The sequence below is a fragment of the Arctopsyche grandis genome, chromosome 10 (genome assembly GCF_051622035.1).
Source record: "Arctopsyche grandis isolate Sample6627 chromosome 10, ASM5162203v2, whole genome shotgun sequence".
Lineage (NCBI taxonomy): Eukaryota > Metazoa > Arthropoda > Insecta > Trichoptera > Hydropsychidae > Arctopsyche > Arctopsyche grandis.
This window is the reverse complement of record NC_135364.1, coordinates 4535108-4558338: the sequence shown is the minus strand read 5'-3', so window position 1 is coordinate 4558338 and position 23231 is coordinate 4535108. Positions and strand designations below refer to the sequence as shown.

Here is a 23231-nt window from a genome sequence, read left to right as displayed (position 1 = left end):
GTATAGGGTAAACGGATTATTTAACACATTGCGATCACGCACACGACAATCGTTCCCACAAAAACCGCGACTACGGAATATCTGGCACTCGAATTCCTGATAATGTGATAGTACCGATGGATGGAAATTTAGAGTGCCAGATACTTCGTGATCGAGATTTTAGTGACATCACCTTGTGCGAGATCGCCTTCAGTGGATAGAATGAAGACATGGACGACAGGTGGACGAAAGAAGTACTCAAATGGAATCCTAGAGATCGTAAAAGTGTGCAAGGAAAACTACAAAGGGGTTAAAGTGGATGAAATTAGAAAAACGTGTGGGATGAGATGGTTGAGATTGCTGCTCAAAATCAACACAAATGGAAGCGTTTTGAAGAGGCAGAGGATGGTGAATGTTAGTAAATGATGATGATGACATCGAATTATATATTAATATAATGTTGAAATGCTTAAAAAATACATTAAAAATTCGTATGTCAACTATATAATTCATATTGCATTTTTCAATTAGTTTAATTGAAAAATGGTTTCCTTATTTGCTTTGAAATTATTTTTTCGAAAAAAGCATCATATATAATGAGTTTTGAAATTTAGTATGAAATTAGATTTATTCAAAAAGCTTAAGTAATTAACTCGCTTTGAATATGTATAAGCTGTGTGCAAATAAATCAAAATAATTTACGACAGTTCAAGTTTTATATTTTTTTAATACAAGCACAATGAATCTGCATATACATACATACATAGTTTGATTCCAATCTATCATACTTATCAATTTTTTATAATAAATCAATTAGTAAAATAATTAAAGCATCATATAATAACTACTAATATGATATCACGTCCCATAAATTGCGGTAAAAATTCATTTTATGTATATGTGTATATAAAATATTCCAAACAAAAAAAAATGTGGTTCAATTTATAACTCGGCTTGAAAATACGGCAGTATAAATTTCAACTCGACGATGAACTGATACTTTTTTCACAAACGGCCTATATTTAGATAACTTGTGGAAAAAAGAAGCATCCCGTTTATTATGATCGACTTGACAAACGGAGTTGAAAATTTGATTATCGTTAAGAAAATTCGAGTGTTTGCCCGCGGGTGCGAGAGGCCGCATAACGGATTGCGGCGCCGTTAACCGTGACGCGGCGCCGACGCCCGCAATTAATAACGACGCCGTATAACGGCGACGACGCACAAACATTTGTCATCATTTAACGACAAACTGAACTCGTTCCACCGCGTGCAAAACAAAAAGGGACCCGGGGCTCGTTTACATGACAAACACGATCATACTTGTCGCAATGTATCGAATCGTGTCATTAATTTTCAAGCACAAGCGGTATTTTCGCCAATTTTTCTCTCGACCAGATTCATTATTTTTTAACACCTGCATAGCTCGTTATTACTATGTACATCTTCAACTTTCTTTAAAAGTACCATATATATAAATACATAAGCCTGTACCGGTCATAATTAGTGACACTCGCTCATTAAAACGAAATTCAGCACCTATATATGTACTTATGAATGAACACACATGCATTTGCATTGCATAAATGTTTATCATCATAACTTTTAAGAATTTCCAAGCAAAATTAAATGAGTTTAATTACTTTCAAGTAGAAATTTCAATATTGACAAAATTCAACACATTAGAAAAACAACTTTTTATTTTTTAGTACTTGAAAGCGTACTATAAATATTTCCAATCATTGAAAATAGTTAATGATTATAAACTTACATACATGTCCTGCCGTTAGCCGATGTAAATAGTTGATAATATTATATTTACCCATGTAAGTACGTGGTTAAATTGTAAATAGGTTTTTAAACTTCAACTTCTATTATGACTTAAAAACTAACATTTAATTATTAATTATATTAGTAATAAGAAAAAAATGTGTTAAGTAAATAATGATTTCTCAATGAGTAACTATTAGAAAAGACGTATTGTCGAATGCTATTTTGTTTACTTTCAAGATGACTACATAATATGTATATCGATGTGAAACCTGCTATACATTGATAATTATTTGGAGCTTAGCTACACAATGATTAATTGTGTTTGATTTAAATCGATGATAGTTTAAAGAAAGTTAAAAACTGAACTTTTTTGCTTTATACCTATACTTACTTAAACGATATGTTTGAAACAACGTAATTTTCCTACTTGAATTTATCACTTATAAAATTATTGTGTTATCTACAATGTTATCTATGTACAATGTTAATACATTAATTGGCATTGAACCGTTTTTGAAATGATGTCAACGTCACATTTTATTAAATTTTATGAGCCAGTAAGGATCGTCTCATTTCCTAGATAAAAAAACGGATGCATATGGATTATTTGTGCGTGTGAAAATATAATTAGCACGTAATTACGGTTCTTTGTAATTAATATAATATAATAGACCAAAGTGGCAAAAAAAGTAAAACAACAACATAGACTTTCCTGTACTTATGTAGATATATCCGGTGCGTAATTAGGCGAAGCACCACCCCGTCGCCGTTTCGTTAGCCGCGAAATTTCAACACGGGGGGTGAAAATTAAATTTCGCGTTAAAATTTTTGAAGACATGACAAGCTATTTTCACATAGCTCATTTAATTAAAAACAATATCGTATTACACTAACGCAATTAGTTCGCTTTAGCTCCGCCGGCGGTAATGAGGTTAATTGTAACGCCGTCTTCGGAGGGAGACGGGAGGTTGGGAGGACAGATAGAGGGGACGAAGGCATTTTTCCTTCGGACAAACGAGGCCTTCAAGGCAACCGATTCCAAGCGGGAGACTCGGGGTGGTTGGGGGTGGTTCCGGGGTCGCGTAGCTCGGGGGTGCTCCGTTACAGTGTACGGCAAGGAATGAGATTAATTAACGAGGTGGCGGGGCGCTTAAGTTACTTAGCGAAATTCGCGCAGGTTTACGCGGCCGAAAAAGTGGATAATTCAATCATGACCGTGGTGGGGTGGGTGGGTGGGTAGGTGGGCGGAAGGAGGCTGAGGTCGACTTTAAGTGAGTAGACGTCTGTCGATCGCGCATAAATCACCGTAGTTATGTATTGTAATTTTTTAATTGATTTTTATTTTGAGGCTTCTTTCAGAGCAACCCTTAAATTTGGGATGTAAACAACAAACGAGAATAATTCACTTAGATCAAAGGTATTTAAAACTGCCGTAGAGCTTAGCGTTTACTCAATAATTAAAATATGTACTCATATATCTAAGGCTTTAATTTAAGCATTCATTTAATTTAAGTAAATCGATTTTGCAAAAATAATCAAAACTGTTAAAAACGTTTTGACAACCATAATATTAGATTTTCTTTGTGAAATGGTGTGTTTGCATAATAATTTTAAATCAATTAGATCAATTTTGTTTAGTAAGAAGTATGTTATTACAACAAACATAATAAAATAATCAAAGAAAGTTAATATTACGAATAATGGATAATTCGAGAGATGATTCGTTTTTAAATTGGCATTGATATGATCAGTTTTTTGCTTAACGTATAGATTAATTTAAAAATAAATATTTAATGTAAGAAAAATAAGTAGGTACAACTTTTTAAAATCGTGATCTTTTCTTCAAAAAATTAACAACAAATCACACTCTTTCATAACCGAGATGTAATTTTTCATTGTAATATATTCTATAATTCTAAGACTTTTTCAACAAAGTGAGAACTACTCTATCGTATTCAAGTTCAAATAATTAATACAGACATTACTAACAAACTAACCAGTAGATTCTATGACAGAATCACTAATAACCATACTAACATACTTGTGAAGAGTCTCGGTGATTACAACAAAATGTCTATACCCTTCAGGTATAAACACAGATTACCTAAATACAATCTGCTTTAGGTCATCGACTTTAGTGAGTCTTTAATTAATATTACGTATTAGATGTATTATGAGCATTTATAAGGATTGTAAATAGGTTTTGAGCTATTTTTCCTATTATGCTGTAGATTAACATTAGAATAATATAATACTATGATTAGTAACCAAATTAAATTAAATTGTAAAATAGAAAATGATCAGTAGATCAGTAGCTATTAAAATATATATAAGATGTATTGTGAACATAATTTCGTAATAAAAAAAAGCATTTAAAAATCAAAAGAATTAATTTAAAGTGTACTAATATTGTCAACATTTGCCATATCTAGATAGCCTTGAGTTGTTATATGAAATTACACATATTGACTGATTATTTTGCTATTGAAATAACATGCTTCAATTATATTATCTTAAACCCAATATAAATAATACACAGCAGTATTCATTTGTGGCTTTATCAAAATAGGGGAGTTCGAGTTGTGTAAACAATATACAGACCTACATACATATTCGACAGATGTCCGAGAGGACATTTGGGATGAGTGCGAATTTAAATACATATTTTATTTAAAGTAAATTTTGTGAAGTGAAAATTAGATGCTCTGAATTTGTCGCTTTCAAGACCGGAAGCCCGACATTGATCTCGAGCTATAGCGAAGACTCGAGATCCCCCGACATCCCCCACAACGCGCACACTATCCAATTATGTTCCGCATCAATATTGTTGGTCGGCTAACAGGCTTTGGTTTATCGGCCGGTGTTCGACATTTGCGACATTCGCCCTCGACGAGCATACTAAATTGTTTGCTTTTTATTAGATAGGTAGATGGATGCCGAGGCGGGATGCTGGTGGTGCTTTCCCGGCGAGCAAATAAAGCGCACGAAAGCTTATTAAGGATGCTCATCCGCCAGCCGCACGATTCGCCCAAATCTAATAATGAAAATCCCTTTGTGAAAACCGCCGCGAAATTTTATACGCGCGTGTATGGCCGTACGTACCTACCGTGCACACTGAAACATTTATTATATATGTGAGCGAGCCATTTTAGCCCAGCGTGCCTTTTTATGGGTGTGCGGGACAATTTATTGTACAAATGTGTACCTGGTGTGCGTATCGAAGTGAGATCTGCGGTAGTTGCGAGGTTAGCGAGTGTGACGTTAATGAGATGATTTCTAGACGAACCGGACGCTGTTAATATTATTTCAGCCGTATCGATGACACGTTTCAATTAAAGTATAATGATTGAGTTGAAATTACTTGGAGTTGTCGACTAGGGCTGCCGGTTGCATCCACGCTCTGGTTAGTGGTTCTTCTTTTAAGGATGTTACAGGACCTCGGGGCTGGGCGTGGAGGCCTCCTCCTGCGTCTCCGTGGTGAAGACCAAACATTAAGCCTCCTGTTTTGGGTGAAAAAAAATTATAGATTATTTAATAAAATTATTTGCAAATAAATTGGTGTATTTGAAATTTAAATTCTAAACAAATTGCTTTAACTTGCATTGTAAGTTTTTTTGAATTAATTAATTCCTTATAAAGTTTTATAATTGTAAAATTACAGATTGCAAAAACTCGATGTACTTGATTAATCTACATTTTATATAAGAATGTATGCATGTGGATTGAAATGAGAATAGTGTTTATCGTGATAGTAATTAAGCATTTTAAAATTAAATACATAAAATTTTATAGGCACTTAATTCAACTTCAACTTGACATTCAACTAACTACGTATAGACATCATATAATATTATATAGATTCTTTTTAATATAGATTTTTACTATAGGATTGTAGAAATTCATTTTATTGCATAGACATTTTAATTGATTTTTATTCATTTATATTAAATATTATATATAACTTTTATTACATTGATTGACATACATTTGCAATACCGTCAAAATCTATTTTCAAAGAAAATTATAGATATTATTTATATAAAAAATTTTAAAACAAACAAGACATTTTGATATAGGTATTTTTTTTTAAATCTTTCTTGTATGTATAAGAAAAATCATTTCTTCAACATAAACTATTCAAATTACACATTTGTTAATTTATAACATTTTTCAATCAATATTTAAATTTTATTTCAGTTATTTTAATTTACATTCAAAACATTTTATGTATCATAAAATTGAATTTTTCAACAATTAGATACAATACAATATGTATAAATTCTACAAGATAATAATGCAATTCTAATAACAATCAAGACATTTTAAGTATCATAAAATTGACTTTTTCAACAACTAGATACAATAAAATATGTATAAATTCTACATGCAATTTTAATAACAACCATAAAATAAAATGCTTATGTTTTAGTTTTTATTCTTTTTTTTTTCATTTGTCATTGTCTCTATGTACCTACTATTTTATGTATGTAATTTATAAAAATCTATAATTGGGCTCAGATGTTATTATATTTTGTTACAAATATTCTTTATTTTTATGCATTTCTACAATTCTACAATTCTACATCTGTTGTCTGTTGATTTTTTAATAAATAAATAAAAAAAAACAGCAACTGTGCAAAAAATAAAATAAGCAACTCAATGACATATTACAATTATTTTTCAATTTAAATAAAATTCTTTTAAAATATCACAAATTTAAAATGTACGCAAAAAATATACAGAAAATATTTTTATATTACAATTTTTTTGTAAATTTAAAACACGCTTTTATTTCATTACATGTATTAAAAAATTGCATCTAAAATAAATGAATACACAAAAAATCTTGAATAATTTTTTCACCTGTCAAAAAAAATAAACAAAGGTACTGACCAGCGGTCCTCGGTCCTGTCGGCGGATACAGCTTCCGTCCCCAAGCACCGACCGGGTCCAGCTCCAAGGGTGGCCATGGCGAGCCGGTATACCCGGCCGTGGCCGCGTTCAGCTCGTCTGACCGAATCGTGAAAGCTTCGACACACCTGGGATCGATTTGAACTGCACCGTCGTCGGACGGGCCACGTCTTCGTCGTAGATCGCGCTCCGGACCGGAAACGACTCAAACGAAACTCGGATTACGCGACACGAGATCAGCACGACGACGACAACACCGGTCGAAAATCATATTCGCGGACACTTGCCGACGGCACCGAAAACCAACCTAAACGAAAATCCGAAACATGCAGAGAACACAACCAATCGCACCGACTTCGACAATCTATTTAATTTTAATATTATTTGGAATTTGGTTTTTTTCAACGGCCGAAATTTTCAAAGTGTCGACGTCTTTTATGAGTTGTGTGTACGTTTTTGTCGTAGTACGACCGATTAGCGTCGCGGGGCACCGGCGTCGTCCCTGTGCGGGCGTCGGCGGCTGAATGCCTCTGAGTATTGCGCGCGGCAGCTGCGGCTGTGGCCCGAGGGGCGTGCCGAAGCCCGAAAGGGACGGCCGAGCGACTGAGCTCCTCGGGAATTGCACCCACCAAGGGATTCTGCAACACAATATCGAAAATAAATCCGAAAAAATACTAAATCCCATCAAAAAATACAGAAAAATACAAAAAAAATTGACCAAAAAACCAATCGTTCGAGACCACTCTAGGCAGCGATCTAAACTCACTCTCCATACATATCCAATACTCGAACCTCTCTTATGAAAATTATTTAGCCGCGTTTGAAATGTTCCGCGTGCGTTGAGTTAATTTTGTGATTTTGTTTTGTAATTTTTAAGTGGGTAATTTTTGGTTTTTTCGGGTCTCCCGGGTCAGGACCTTCGGATCTCGAGGGGGAGGTGGCCGCCGAGCGGGCGTCCAATTAGAGAGGCCCAGGCGACTCAGTGGACCAATAAGAGCAGCCGCTCGGGAGGCCCCGCCCCCCCAGAGGACACCGCGCGGGGAGAACTAGCCACCACCATATGCAGGGTATATACGATCGTCTTTTTTCCTTTTATTTTTCAGTACTTGATTGATTGTGCAATGTGTCTGTTGTGAAGTGTCTGATTATATATATTTTTTAATTTTTGTAAAAAAAATTTTTTTGGGTGTACAAGTATTTTGTGTGTTTAAAATACCCAAATACCCAAAGAAGTTACAAAATTTTAAATATATATATATATATAATATCGCTATTCCATCTGCCTGTCTAGTATAATGGTCGTTTCGATTCGGCATACCATATGTACCGGTCTCCGTGACGAGACAGAATGTTAAACGACAGAAAACGCAAATATCGGAAGGCAAAGATCGAAAATCGAAATATATTAAGTCGAAAGATCAAAAAAAAAAATGGTGCATGGTAAACGGTACATACTCACTTAATTTGCGCGAGCAGAATACAACAGGAACAAGAGGAACAGGCTTTTATTTTATTTTTTATTTTATTTTTATTTTATTAATTGAAAAATCAACAGACATCAATAGATATGTATAAAAAAACAAATAGTAAATAAATAATATATGTATCATCCGAGTCCAATAATAGATTTTTACAAAAATGAAAAAGATAAATATGAGGAAAACAAATTGAAAAGTAAAGAATAAAGGCATGACAAAATATGTAGAACATTGCATAATTAAACTATAGTATTAAAATATTTGGAAAAGGTTATAAAATAGAATATAAGAAGAAATTTAAATTTACAAATATAAAACAAATGAAAAAGGTAAATACAAAATAAACAAATGAAAAGGAAAAGAATGAAAGCTATAATATGATTAAATAGCACATTACATAACTGAACTAAAGTATAAAAAAATTGGCAATATTGGAAAAATAGAATAGGAGAAGAAATGAATCAATCGGTCAAGATTCTCTTGATGTTAGACCTGAATTGATGTAGGGAAATACCAAACAGATCAACCTCATTCAGCTCTCCGTTAAACATACGATAAACGCGCTGCAGATAAAAATATTTTTGGGAATTAGTATTTTTGGGTATTAGTATTTTTCCTCCCGTATTAATGTGCGCGCGCAGAATACGGGAGGAAAAGCATGTTCCTCTTGTTCCTGTTGTATTCTGCTCGCGCAAATTAAGTGAGTATGTACCGTTTACCATGCACCATTTTTTTTTTTTGATCTTTCGACTTAACATCTTTCGATTTTCGATCTTTGCCTTCCGATATTTGCGTTTTCTGTCGTTTAACATTCTGTCTCGTCACGTAGACCCCATATGTATGTACATACGTCACAGCTAAACCATTGTCACAACGTATATATGAATACAATAACAAAAGAAAAAACTTGTAAATATACTGATGGCTACTAATGTTTCCGCTTGGCAGAGAATTTACCGCCATCTATTAGAAATTTATTTAATTAATTCATTGGTAAAAGTCTGAATTCTCGACAGGGCGGACCCTCTAGGATTGGAAGCGAGGCTTGGTCGACCCGCTTCTTCCTTTGATTGGCTACTCTTTGCGATGCCAATAGTATTGCCGTGCCCTGAATTAACTCGTAACATATACTGCCTGTTCCCATATAATTTCGGACGGGCACGGCAATACTATTGGCATCGCGAAGAATAGCCAATCACAGGATGGAGCGGGTCGACCGAGCCTTCCTTCCGACCTAGGGGTCTCCACCCTGTCGAGGGTTTTCACTTTTACCCGACTTTTACCTGATGAAATACTCCTGTAAAAGTCGGAATTCTCGGCAGGGTGGACCCTCTAGGCTCGGTCGACCCGCTCCTTCCTATCATTGGTTGCTCTTTGCGAGTACTCTAGTATTTCCGTGCCTTGAATTAACTCGACTTTTACCTGATGAAATACTCCGATATATACTGCCTGGTTCGCATATAATTTCAGACTTTCGAAATATTCCGAATTTCAGTAAAAGTGGTTATAATTTTGTGGATCCAAATGATAGTGAAATACATACGCAAAATGTGGAAAATACATATGTGGATGGGTGTGAAAAGAAAGATGAGGCGTCAATTTGGCACAACGCGTGCCCGTTTTGATTCATATTTAGATGAATTTGTATTGAACCACAAACGAATGCATGTATATTCCATTCGCAATATGTGGAATATTTCCGTACACTGCCCAACCGTCCGAAATTAAATGTGAACCAGGCAGTATATGTCGGAGTATTTCATCAGGTAAAATTCGTGTTAATTCAGGGCACGGCAATACTAAGAGTACTCACAAAGAGCAACCAATGACAGGAAGGAGCGGGTCGACCGAGCCTCGCTTCCGAACCTAGGGCGTCCGCCCTGTCGGGAATTCCGACTTTTACCAAGATAAATACCCAAGGAAGTTCCAAAATTTAAAAATCATATATATTAGCCAGCAGTTTGGCTTAATGGTAGCGTATATGTTTAGCACCATGCGATCACTAGTTCGATTCGCCAAAAACTGCTGGTTAGATCAGAGTTTGCCAATTTAATCTGATCATTGTTGTAACGGTTCCTCAAATTGACAAGTAAATCATTTCCTGTTGTCACAATAATCTTATGTATTATTGTGTATAATTTGTAAAAATTATGCACAAAATCTAAATCTATAGATATCTCAATAATCATCTGTATTTATTATGTGTATAAATTGTAATAATTGTGCACAAAAATCTTAAATCCATATATGTATTTCTCAATGGATTAATTTTGTACTTAATTAATTGTTAAAATTAATTCAATGGTCCTTGCGGCCGTATATATGTATGTAAAATAAAAATGTCTGGCATTATATTTCATGTATGGTTTCTAATTATGTAATGATTGTGTATTTAAAATATATACATCTATATAATTTCTTGATGTGTAAAGTACACTCGTAGCGGACCCGCTGTCCGCTGTCATTGGCTGCTGTGTGAGAGTACTCGAATATTGCCGTGCCGTGATTAAAACGGTGCGCAATTATTATTTTATTTATTTATTTTATTTATTTGGAAAATTTACAGTTTACAGTTTATTAGATTGATAGTAAAAAAAATATAATTATGTTAAGTAAACCATTAATAATTTTCACATATAGGTAAAAAAAGAAAAGCTCAAACATTTAAAATAAGAAACAAAAATGATAATAGAGTAAGATAGTTAAAGAAAACAAAAAAAGAAAAAAAATAGAAATAACAGTATAATAAAAATATCAGAATAATAAGAATAATAATATGATAAAAATTATGAAATAATATAAAAAATATAATATATAACAAAAAACAAAAAGACAAAATAAATACATCAAAATAAAAATTCATAATCATAATCATAATCATAATCATAATCATAATTATACGTACCTATACAGTTTACCAACAACAAGATATTTACCGATTTATATAAATTATATGTTACGTATAAAAGCCGATATTTTACGTATAAAAGCCGATATTTTACGTATAAATACAATATTTTTATTTTTATAATTTGAATTCAAAAAGATGCTTAGTTCAAATTTTCATTTTATCATTTTTAAAAGTAATAATTATATCGGTAAATGTTGACATACCATATGTATATTTCCGTACGCTGCCCAATCGTCCGAAATTATATGTGAACCAGTCAGTATATGTCGGAGTATTTCATCAGGTAAATGTCGTGTTAATTCAGGGCACGGCAATACTAAGAGTATTCGCAAAGAGCAACCAATGACAGGAAGGAGCGGGTCGATCGAGCCTCGCTTCCAAGCCTAGAGGGTCCGCCCTGTCGAGAATTCCGACTTTTACCGAAAAATAAAATAGATTGAAAATTTCTTGTTGGAATAAAAATCAACGATAATGATAATCTTCAAAATAAACTCGTACAATACTAATTAGAACTATTTTAAAAACTAATTGCTTTCGTAGTCGCAGACTGCATGATCGTGTATGGCTCGATTTTTCCCCTCGTTCAACTTTGCGACCGTAGCTGTATGTAGCAATTTTCTCGGCGATGTATGGCCCGAGCGAGACGGAGCTAGAAGCGTCACGAGTGCGAACGAGATGAGACGAGGTGAAGGTGACTTTGGGGAAAATGAGGCACAGAAGGAGAGGTCTCTGGCGAGCAAACTCGTGACCTCTCCTCGTACGACACGAGGATGATGGCCTCAGAGACTACGCGCCAACACTTCATTTATATTTTATGAAAATGTACATTATCAATTTAGTCGCGAAATGGAACACCCATGTACATTCATACATGTTTCACTATAAGTTCACATTTTCTTTTCACTTGTAAGCATTTTGAATTATGAAGACCTACATACGAATACTTTATAGACAATTAATGATATATGTATATGTACATACATACACACAAAGACATCAATGGCTTACTATTTCAGATCTTGTTCACGAACTTAAAAACTTTACATCCAAAAAATCGACAATTGACTTTTTTCCATTATATGTATGTACATACTTACGACTATACAATTCTAGTTAGACGTTTTCCTTTTTTACTAATTACTTACCTCTTCTTAGCTTGCAAACGATTTGGTCACGTGACGAAGTTTGGGTTCTTATCCGATCGTTTTCAAACTTTGCCATTTTGCTCGGTTTGTTCATCAATATAAGTGGAAATTATATTGATTTCACATTACCATGGTGAAAAATAATCGTAATAGACACGTTTGAAAATACTGCATCTTCCTTCTCGGCGACGTCTATCGTTGACGGTGTCGTCTATCGTTTACACTGTCCCATTTGTCCACACTGTTCTAACTCTCGCTATGGCAGTTTAGGTTCGATGATTACTGGTCAAAAAGACACTAAAATATCCATCATACTAACGAGAATTTGAGTGCCAAATATTGTGTATTCGCAATGTGACGAATGTGACCAATAATTGTGACCACCGCAATGTGACGAATAATCCAATTACCGGCAGATTGAGCACTTTACCATACTCATGATCAAAGTTTACGGAGAGAATTGGTGATTTATTAATTAGGTTTTTTATATATTGTCTTAATTTTATAAACAAAATATAGAAGAGATTAGTTTTTAAAAAACATTTTTGCAAAATCGAGGTTGTATCTTATTTAAATTAGCAATTCAAATATTTTGTAGTAATTATGAGAGAATTAAAATTAAATAAATGCACTCTTTTCAAAAATTACTTGCAGGTAATTTTAATATAGAAATAAACATTCAACATAATAAATACTCAAACTGGAACTGAAAGACGATTGTATGTTTTTAATGATACTCTCAATAATTTATCATAAACACGGATACTGTTTTCATTACTAGTAGATGCCAATGCGTATCCTTGTGTATCTAAGTATCACCTATAGCCATCCACAATCCACTGCTGGATGAAGGCCTCTCCAACATGCTTCCACTCGTATCTGTTTTGAGCAACTCTCATCCATCTCACCCCACACATTTTCCTAATTTCATCTACCCATCTTCCTTGCGGTCTTCCTTTTACCATTTTGTATTCTCTCGGGTACCATTCTAGCACTTATTTTGTCCACCTTTTGTTCATTCTTCTAGCCACGTGCCCCGCCCATTGCCATTTTAATCTTTTTACTCTATCCACTATGTCCATTAGCCTGGTCGTATTTCTCACCCATCTATTCCTATTCCTGTCTTTTCTCGTCATGCCGAGCATACAGCTTTCCATACTTCTTTGAGTGCATTGGACTTTGCTTATGTTTGTGTAATTATTGGCTATACAAACTCATACATATTTTGTTGAATAATTGCTTGATCCAAAATCTGTGGAGTTCTAAAGAAATATTCAGCAGGGATTTTATACTTATAAATTATATTAAATTGAATACCTCAAACTTATGTACATATATATATAGTATATCTAACCATTTATTTTTTTAAATTATTTTATATAATGCTGTATCTGTCACATCACTTTCTGATTTTATCAGGCCGTAGCAAAGTACTTACATATATGTATGTACTCGTAGGATAGGTACCACCACTTGAGACCGAACAAATCCTACGCTTTTCGGCACACACGTAGATACATTATGCAACAACCAATATCTTCCCGACTATCAAATGCGAGTCTAAAAAGGTCCTATAGTCGGTAAGGTAGGCCGTTCGATTTCCGACAAGGGCGCATTTCCTATTTGGAAAAAACCAATTTGACACCGTAAAGGTCGCCATTACACGGCGTCTTATTCGTTTAGGAGAGAGAGAGAATCGCCCGCGATAAAACGACCCTGTAGCTTAACGCCAAACTCGCTTATATCGACGCAAAACGAGAAATTCGAGATTTTACGTAGTAGCTTCTCTTTGTAAAGGAATTTTTTGATATCGAATATGTTTGAATGTTGATGTTGTACCTAATCATACATATGTACATATGCCCGACTCCTTAAGACTCACGTACATATGTCAACCGGTGATGATACTCTAAGCTCGGTCGCAAGTATGGCATTATTCCCGGAAAATTCTGTGATGCTAAGGTTCGGGGGAGGGCACAGGCACGGGGTAGGGCTAGGGCCCCCCGGGGGGTCGTTGAGGCCTCTAACTGTTACGGCCGTCCGATTGCTTTGCGATGAGAGGAGAACAACCCCTCCTCGAGATCGTCACCCCGTGCAATGTCTGTTTCCTGACACCGATGAAAAAGCACCATCCTGGATTAAAGAAGTGCCTTGGACGACTTTAAGTTCTCTTTTTTTATTTTAACGTCCGTCAGGGAATTGCTGTTGCAAAAAAAGTGTATATATTCAAGCTCCCTCTCGCTCTCTGATTGATTAACTCAGCTTTTGAACGAGCCCCGGCAATTATTTTCAGTTAAGGAGAATTGTGAAAAATTAATTTTATCAGAAACAATACGGCTCAGAGGGTGGGGATGTTTCAGATTGTTATTTACTACTTCGTCGTTACGGGCTCTAATCAAAAACGACCCTCATCCGTTTGTTTAGTCGGCCGGTCGGTAAAGTTTTATTTTTATACCACAGGTCGACGTACAAAACTGGCCCTCCGGCGTTGGTACAATAACAGTTTATGGATTCATTTAGTGGGAAACAATTTCGGCTTTATTTCCGGTTGTTAAGCCACCTCTAACAAATATTAGCTTTCGGAACAGTAGGTTGAAGTAATGCGAAAAGATATTATGTATGTACTGCTGGTGTATTTCCCGTTTGTTGATTGTCAGATTTAAAACACAAAATTACCCAAAAATAAAACATTTGTTTCACTCGAATAATATTCACAAAAACGAAATTTCGCGGTACCTACATGCAATGACTTCACAATCCATTCTGCAAAATATAAATATAGTACACAATTAGCACGTGTCAAGTTAACAGGTGAAGTGCAAGGAACTGCACGCTTTAAATCCGAGAAAACAATCGCTGGAGCAGTTCCCATAAGTACTCAGGCCCACAAAAACTATAACATTTATGTATAAAGGCTTTACGGTGGACTGGTTATTGTATTCCATGACGGCCTTTCAGTATTTTGCAATTTGTAGAAAGACAAGTTTGTGCGCTTCGGAACTTTGACACTGCCAATGGGTACATATGTACATGGACTCTACATTTTGTACTGTGCCCACGTTTTGTTGCCCTTATTTATTATTTAAAGCTTAACTTGAACTGTTTGTAAGTCATCCAATCTTGATATTGTCTTTAGCAATATATGGATTTGTAAATTGTACATATTTTACATTGAGTACAATGATGTATTGTAATTTTGACATTTAATATGACATTTATTAAACAGAATCCAATATGATTGTGCAAAATTATTATTTTATTTCACTCAGGTTTAAGAAGAATTTCACAAATGGTAGTTATATGGAAAATTTCCGTTAGATTCTTACTCGTAGTACGTTATCTAAAAATTCAATATTGCGTTCGGCACACCTCTATTGATATTACAAGTGTTTCCTTTCGTCGTTTGATTCGGTTAACGGCGTTCACAACGACCGTTATTGCCGACAAAAGTCGTTCCGCGCCAAACTACAGTTATTGTCGAACGTGAGCGGATAATCATCTCGAATCTGCTAGGGATCGAATTCGCACTCTGTACAATCTAAATTTAATTTTAAAATTACAACATTACACGTAGTGACTTCCAACAATAGGTTTTAAATCCCCAGATGCGTATTGATTAACGGTAAATAGCATCACAATGTACACACAGGTATACAATGAAGTACTAATCACGTATGTTAACCGCTCGTTGGGTTCAACATTATTCAACCTGTCCGGTAAAATAGTGGCATTGCTTTTGAATAGGATTCAAATAAAGAGGGATGCTCGGCTACAGTACGCAAAAAAACTGCACAGAATGTCGGGATAAAGGATGACTCACCCCCAACTGGCAATTGGAAGGAAAAGCAATAAATTTTGCGTTCATTCACCCACTCGCTTCTGCTCCTTTTGTTTCATTACACAACATCGAAAAAAAAAGGATTAGCAGCCGTTTCCTTTAACAATACGCCCGTGGGAACGATTTGCGAACGTCTCGTACGCAAAATAATTACATTTATTCACCGAAAAATATATATCTAGTGAGTATTGTCGAACATTTCACAGTTTTGCAAATGTTATGTACATCTCTCGTGTACACCACCCCCAAAAAGGATAATCTGTTAGGAAGTGCTAGTCGCTGTTGAGATTTGCTCCAAATCCCATATCTGCCCGACGATCCATCAAGGCGGGGGATGGCCTCTTTGTGGCCTGGTAACTCGTCATCTCGTGCCTACGTTTAATTTCACTAATTAAAACGCCATATATTATACTACGAACAAACACATGCGAAGACTTTGCACTATGCTAAACTAACTAAAAGCGACGGAACTTGGTTATAACTACATTGTAGGGGAGTTGATGTTACATAGATAATACGATTCGCACTCAACCATTTTAATTATTATATGCTACGAATTATATAATAATACATATACATATAACAATATCAAAATATATCAGTGCCCATTTTTTACAAAATGATTAATTTAAATGTTAATTAAAGTCTTTGAACTCTCTATTTGAACCAAATTATTCCATTGATAGAAACTGAGAATGACACTTAAAATCCTTCTATATATGTACACACATATTTGTTTCAATATTAAATTCAATTTCAATTTAAACTGTAGGCTCTCCCAGGTAATAATTGCTCGAAAAATGTACTTTCAGAGCTTTCAGCATTAAAGGAAGTCCGGTGCTGAAATTCATTTCCTTTTTTAATGGCCTCAAGTTGGCCGCATAGCTTTCATGTTAACATCCGGGGAAGCGAGTTAAAAATTCATACGTCAAAAACACAACACGCATTTTAAGCGAAAGCGGAAAAATACAATTTTGAAAGATGCAAAGTTGGTACAATAGAAATTTTCCGCACAAATAAATATTGCACAATACAATGAACGTACATATACATGTATAATATTTCTCCCGCGTTTCGAATGTGGGGCTAGTAGTTAGTCTGTTCATTGTTCGATCCCGGCTGGCATGGTGTTGGGCCAAAGCTAACAAGTGCACAACTGGAATTTGATATGTCGGTCATATTTTTAATGGATAACTCGGCCCCTTTCAATCTGGTTACCCCATTTGTTATTTTTTTTGGACGATGAGGGCTTGCATCAATGCTGCCAGCTTTGATATGTAATTTTTTTTCGGGTAAATGTGTCGAAATTGCTAATGAGTACAACGAATGTGACTCTGAATGGAAATGATGGATTCCTTGTACGTATGCTACAATAATGGGTAGACGTAAATTAGAATATCGAAAATAAATGTTTTTTTTAAATGAAACGAAAACAAAACTGTTGAGTATGATAAGTTTAAAATCGACCTTAAAATTCGTCTACTTTTTGATGGAATAATTCAAAATTTACTGCGAAATTAATTTTAAAATTTACTGTGAAAAAGATTAGAAATATTGTGTAATATTTCAGATTTGGATTTGAGCATTTTGTATTATAATAAAACATAATTTTGAATTATTATATTCAAGAAAAAAGAATAATGTCGATGCCCCCATCGTTTTTCGTTAGGGGATGGTCCAACAATTAGGGGGTAATTTTTGTAACAGTTGGACGCATGTGCCCCAAGCTACTTATTATGTTAGACAAGGGTAGGTCGTGATAATTTATTTTGTCAAAGATACTTTTTTATTGTAAATATTAAAGCAATGTTTTGGATACTCAAAAAAAAATTGCTGAAAAATGTCTACCTTTAATTTTTGATACGTTTACAAATTTAAGTTGAAATATCACAAATTTTTATATTTGACAGACATTCATCTAATATTTTCATTAAAACATCTTCCTTCTAATATGTGCTATTGAAATTATTATGTATATGTATATATGTACATATTTCAAAGCGAAATCAAAGTTTTTCGATAGACCACCGCCGCCCCTGAACTCCTGTGCATACATCATCTATCATATCTGTCCACGGGAGACACTAACTGGTGCATAAAAATGCAGCAACAAAACGCACTCGAGGGCTGTTTGTTGATACGCCATTGTTACAACATTGAAACTTGTTTAGTCCCCGCTATCCTTATAAGCGGGGTCGCCATTATACGGCCGAGCGCGCCAATTGTTTGTTTTTAGAATACGTACAAATATAAATAGCGAATTTCGTGAGCGTAATTTATTCCATACACCCACTCATAGTAACGCGTCAACTGTCATGTGATTTATGACAGTAGGTGACAGTGCCAAAGTAACACATAATTAATACAAAAAGTGGAGATTTTTCATACGCAATGCCATTGTATACACTTCTATAAAAATATCCTTGAAATTTCTATCACGCTTTGTGATTATATTAGTGATAGAATATAATACTTATTCCATGAACAAATAATTCATGATGTTTAAATATTCTTAGATATACGCGCACACATATTTATTTAAGACTAGTTTCAGAAGCATTTTTATCAGATTCAAAAGGGCATTCAGAAATACACGGCATATGGGCTACTTAGGGCTCATCATTCATAAATAACGAAGTGCGGTGCGTCAGATAATGAAGTGGTGCCATTATCCAACAGCGGGATCTCTTCACAGAATGTCAGATTTGGGGATCCCATCACCACCATCGATCGGATATTCAACACCGTACGCACGTGTTCACATTTTCGAAAATGGAAACTTTCCATATTCGCATATAGAACTTGGCAATATTCGCAGCGTCGTAACGGTGAGATGTGCCGTAAATCAGGATGCGAAATGAGAAAATATGAGTAGCGATCCGCGGCGGTGCGGGGTAAACAGGTGAGCTTCCGTTGGAGTAAAAGCTCAGGAAAATGTGTGTCCCCTGGAGTCCGACATGCAAATGGGTTTACCTTGTAGGGGTTGGGGCTTGGGTTAGGACCTTCTTGGAGCCGTGATAAATTGTCATTTTGGGGGTCCGCTAGGGGTGCTTCAACGTGCAGGACAACACCCGCATAAAACAACACGATTCGCCAAATATATGTATATATTTTTCGGTACATTTGCATAAGAGGAGGAGTATTAAAGTTTAAATGGGACTATATAATCCATTTGATTCTCAATGCAAAACTCAATGTTATAAATTTGCATAGATTATGATAACCGACAGTAATGCATAGTGAAAAGTATATACCTATAGTTTGAAATTAAACGATCTTAATATTTTTTTTATAATACTTACTTAGTTTTAGCAGTGTTTTATTATTATTATTATACTCGTATTTTTACTATCAAATAAGTGATTGATTTCATGTATGACCTCTTCATCTTTTTTTCTAAGCAAAAATCATCTATTTCGCCCCATTATTTTTAGTTACTTCATCCACTCATCTCAATTGTGGCATTCCTTATGTCCAGAGATCCGCATTGTGAAGATGCTTTTTGCACAAAAAATTGGTTCACTATTATCATTACATGTCAACCATGCTTTTTTGCTCTTTTGCTATTAACTATTGGAGCGGTATATTATTATTTGAAAAGCACCCAGCCAACGCCGAAGACTACTTACATATTTATTTATTTATAGTTTTGGACCATTGTGGAATTACAGGAAGAACCTAATGCGCCACAATGGATGTCTTTTACCAAACATACATATGTCCTTGTGGAATTTTCTTGTGGCTTTTTCATTTAAATACTTCCACTTACTGCATTTTATCAATAGATGATGTATGCACAGGAGTTGTAAGTAGAGTAAGAAAGAATAAGACGGCTGGGGGTGTTTTTCACAGGGGTGTGCTCATGTATAATGCCCTCCCTGAGTGCATCAGGTCTGCTAAAAACATGGATGCATTCCTGCGAGGTGCAAAGAGACACCTCTGTGAGGGACAGTACATATAAGTTAATTATAAATTTTAGAGTTATGTAAGTATAATAATTAAGATGTATTTTTAAATTAGCTTGATAGCTAAAATATATATAAATAAATAAATAAATAATAATAACTCAATTCAGTTCGTTATACAAAACATTTTTATATTATATGTATATTCTCTGACAACATTGGAGAAAATTCAACATTTTAAAATATAATTCACATTCATATGTGATTCACACAGTCATCAAATTCTGGCAAAGCTTTTCTTCCTCTAAATATATGTATTCAAATTTTTGATTATTCCCAATCTCATTGAAACCTTATAATAAAATAATATTTTGCTGTCAAAATAGAAATCATAAATGGTCAGAATTTTAATATAATATCAAGGTTGTGAAGTCAGTTCAAAATTTAACGACTCAGACTCAAATTTTATTTATAATTCGACTCCAACTCCAATTTGAACGATTTTTAGTCATTAAAATAGTAGCAATTTTCAGAATATAGAAAAATTGAAAAAATTAAAAAAAAATCACCAAAAATATATAGATATGTAACTCAATTGATTGAATTATTGGTAATGAAATAGGTATAAATAAAAAGTAAGTACATTCATAGTGTGTATATGAATTTCATACACAAATAATTTAATGAAAAAATGAGAATAAAAAAAAATTATGAGACGGCAGACATGATCGGTTTTGGCCAGAACACTTTAAAATATGTGCAATTCAATGATTTTATTTATAATGTAATTTAAATCCATGATTTTTTTAAGAAATTATTAAATTTAAATTTATTACTGGATTTACTTCAATGAAATTAGAGACTCTAGTTGACGCATACCATAATACCATTAATTTTAAAAAATGATAAAAAGGAGTGAGAGTTGGGTGATATTTTACGACTCCGACTCTGACTCCGCTTGATTCCATGACTCCAACTCCAGTCCTGAATATTATATAATATACACTCACAGTTGAAATTTTTAATAACAATTTAAATACATATTTTCGTTTTAGCCATATGTAAGTATGTACATTTATACATAGGCATGATATCAAATAAGGGCTTTGAACGAAATTTGAGCTATTTATAAAATTCACAGAGAAAATTGGAGGCCAAAAATAGAAAAATCAATACCACTGAAATACTCACGACCTTACATCACGTCGAGCTTTATACTGAAATGAAATCCAATTCAGAAGATACATTTCTTCGTTACGAGCGGCCACGAACCCTTCATAGTTTAGTATCTACTTGTTTAGCACACATCCCTAATGTGTCCCTAATAACGTCATTATGCAAACACGGGACCGCCACCTCTCACGTGACGATTTAATACGTCATCTGTGGGTCGTACTCGGCGCAAATTACCCCTTTTTAACGCGTTCGGACTGAAACGCGCACCCGTTCTTATTGAACAAGATCGCAAATAATATAAAATGGAGACAAATCCCAGAGGAAGGGTCACACGAAGCATGATTTATTGCTGTGATAAGCGGCTCCGTACTAACCCGGGTTTACGTTCCGGTCAGAACTTATCAATTGCCATGAGAGTTGAATTGCATTACCCGCGACCGGAAGGGGTGGTAATCCTCAGCGTCCGGTCCAAGACGGTCCAAGTTTTCCCCGGGATGATGTAAGGCTTTGTGTGTTGTAGACCCGAATTTCAGACGATGTGCGATGGGATGGGTTGGGATGGGATGGGACCCTCATGGGGGATCCAAGAGGACCGTATTCGATTAGCGTCTTGCTCGGCTGTTATGTGGTTTCACGGTAATAGGAACGTCTTAATTAGGGTACGAAACATAATTACGCGATAAAGTTGGTAGTTGGTAGCGTATCTCGTCTCGAAATATTATATTAATATTTATAACTATGCGAACGCTTCGTGCGTTACGCGAGACGACGCGACGCGCCCTCTCCATAATTTAATTTGGGCGAAAACAACCGTGCAAATGTGCCGTATAAATTTATACGCAATGTACATATGTACATACGATGTGGGATAAAATTCGAGTGGAAAAAAATCGATGTTGTAATAGAAGAATCGCCAAAGAAAATGGGGATCCCCTCGTTATGGCGAGGCGCGAACAATCGCTCGTGATTGTCACCCCGTCCCTTTTGCCATAGGTATAAATTCAATCATATCAATAAAATATTTGGTGCCCCATTCTCTCTTTGTGACAATTATTTCCATAAAAATGGAGGCGATAAACCGTATGGGGCTGTGAAATCGATTTAGTGTCGCAAGTGTTACTTTTATGACAATTTGCTAGTATAGACGTGGTGCAATGGAAGTATTGTTGTTTTTGTATTTATTAAGTAATAAAGGCATGTCGAAAAAATTATCATATATGTACATAATAGTAAAATTGAATAATGACAAATGTATATTAAAATTTGCAATATGAACAATATTAAGTTGTAATAACTAAAGTATTTATGACAGTAAAGTAGCTAATAAACACGAAATAATGTAAACTTCTTATAACCTACATAAATAAGATCAAAGTAAGCTTTCAAGTAAGTAAGTAAGACGTACATGGTATATGTATATGCTAATTAAGAGATTTACTGCTACATATAATATAATATACATATGTATACACTACAGTGAGGTACATTATGCAATATTAGTACCTCTTAATTAGACTATATAATATGTACATACTATACATATATTAAATATTTAATGCATGTACATGTGTATTTTATTTTATAATACATTAGGCCGGATTAAAAAACGCTAATTTTGGATTTCCAGCGATGTACCTAGTGGAAAACTTTAGTAGTATCAAGAAAACTTTAAATAAAAAATTTCATCGATTTTAAACAATGTTTCTTGCCTCCAACCAATCGATTTAGTTATATAGACAAATATTTTTTCAAGAATAGTTTGTAAAAAAGTAAATACAAAGTTAATAGTAATATATTTCAGTTTAAATGCGTCATTTATGATTAGTTTTGGCTGAGAATTCAAAGTTACCGTTTGTATGGGGGAAGCGTTCTTTTCAGAAAATTGTCATTTTTTTTCATGTTCCCGTGATTATTTTCAAAATAAAAGTCGTCGAGAGGTTTCTTGGGTGTATATTTTTAATTTGAACAAAAAATATACATAAAAAATTTAAGAATTTTATGAAATAAACTAGCTGTATTACCCGGCTTCGCTCAGTGTTTATAATATAAACCGCTTAAACATGACTAAGCTAATTTAATTAAAAAAAAAAAAAATTTAAAATAAATTTAAAAATT

General features: G+C 34.4%; 1 protein-coding gene across 4 annotated transcripts in view; it reads right to left on the bottom strand.

Annotated features, from left to right (window-relative positions):
- The window catches only part of kn (EBF transcription factor knot), a 101095-nt gene extending 93893 nt beyond the window's left edge, over positions 1 to 7202 (bottom strand). For all 4 annotated transcript variants that reach the window (XM_077439771.1, XM_077439773.1, XM_077439774.1 and 1 more), the window contains exons 1-2: positions 6646 to 7202; positions 5114 to 5252 (exon numbers count right to left, since the gene is read on the bottom strand). In XM_077439771.1, coding sequence (XP_077295897.1) covers positions 5114 to 5244 — 131 coding nt within the window. In that variant the 5' untranslated portion in view covers positions 5245 to 5252; positions 6646 to 7202. The remainder of the gene's footprint in view (positions 1 to 5113; positions 5253 to 6645) is intronic.
- Positions 7203 to 23231: the final 16029 nt, after the last annotated feature.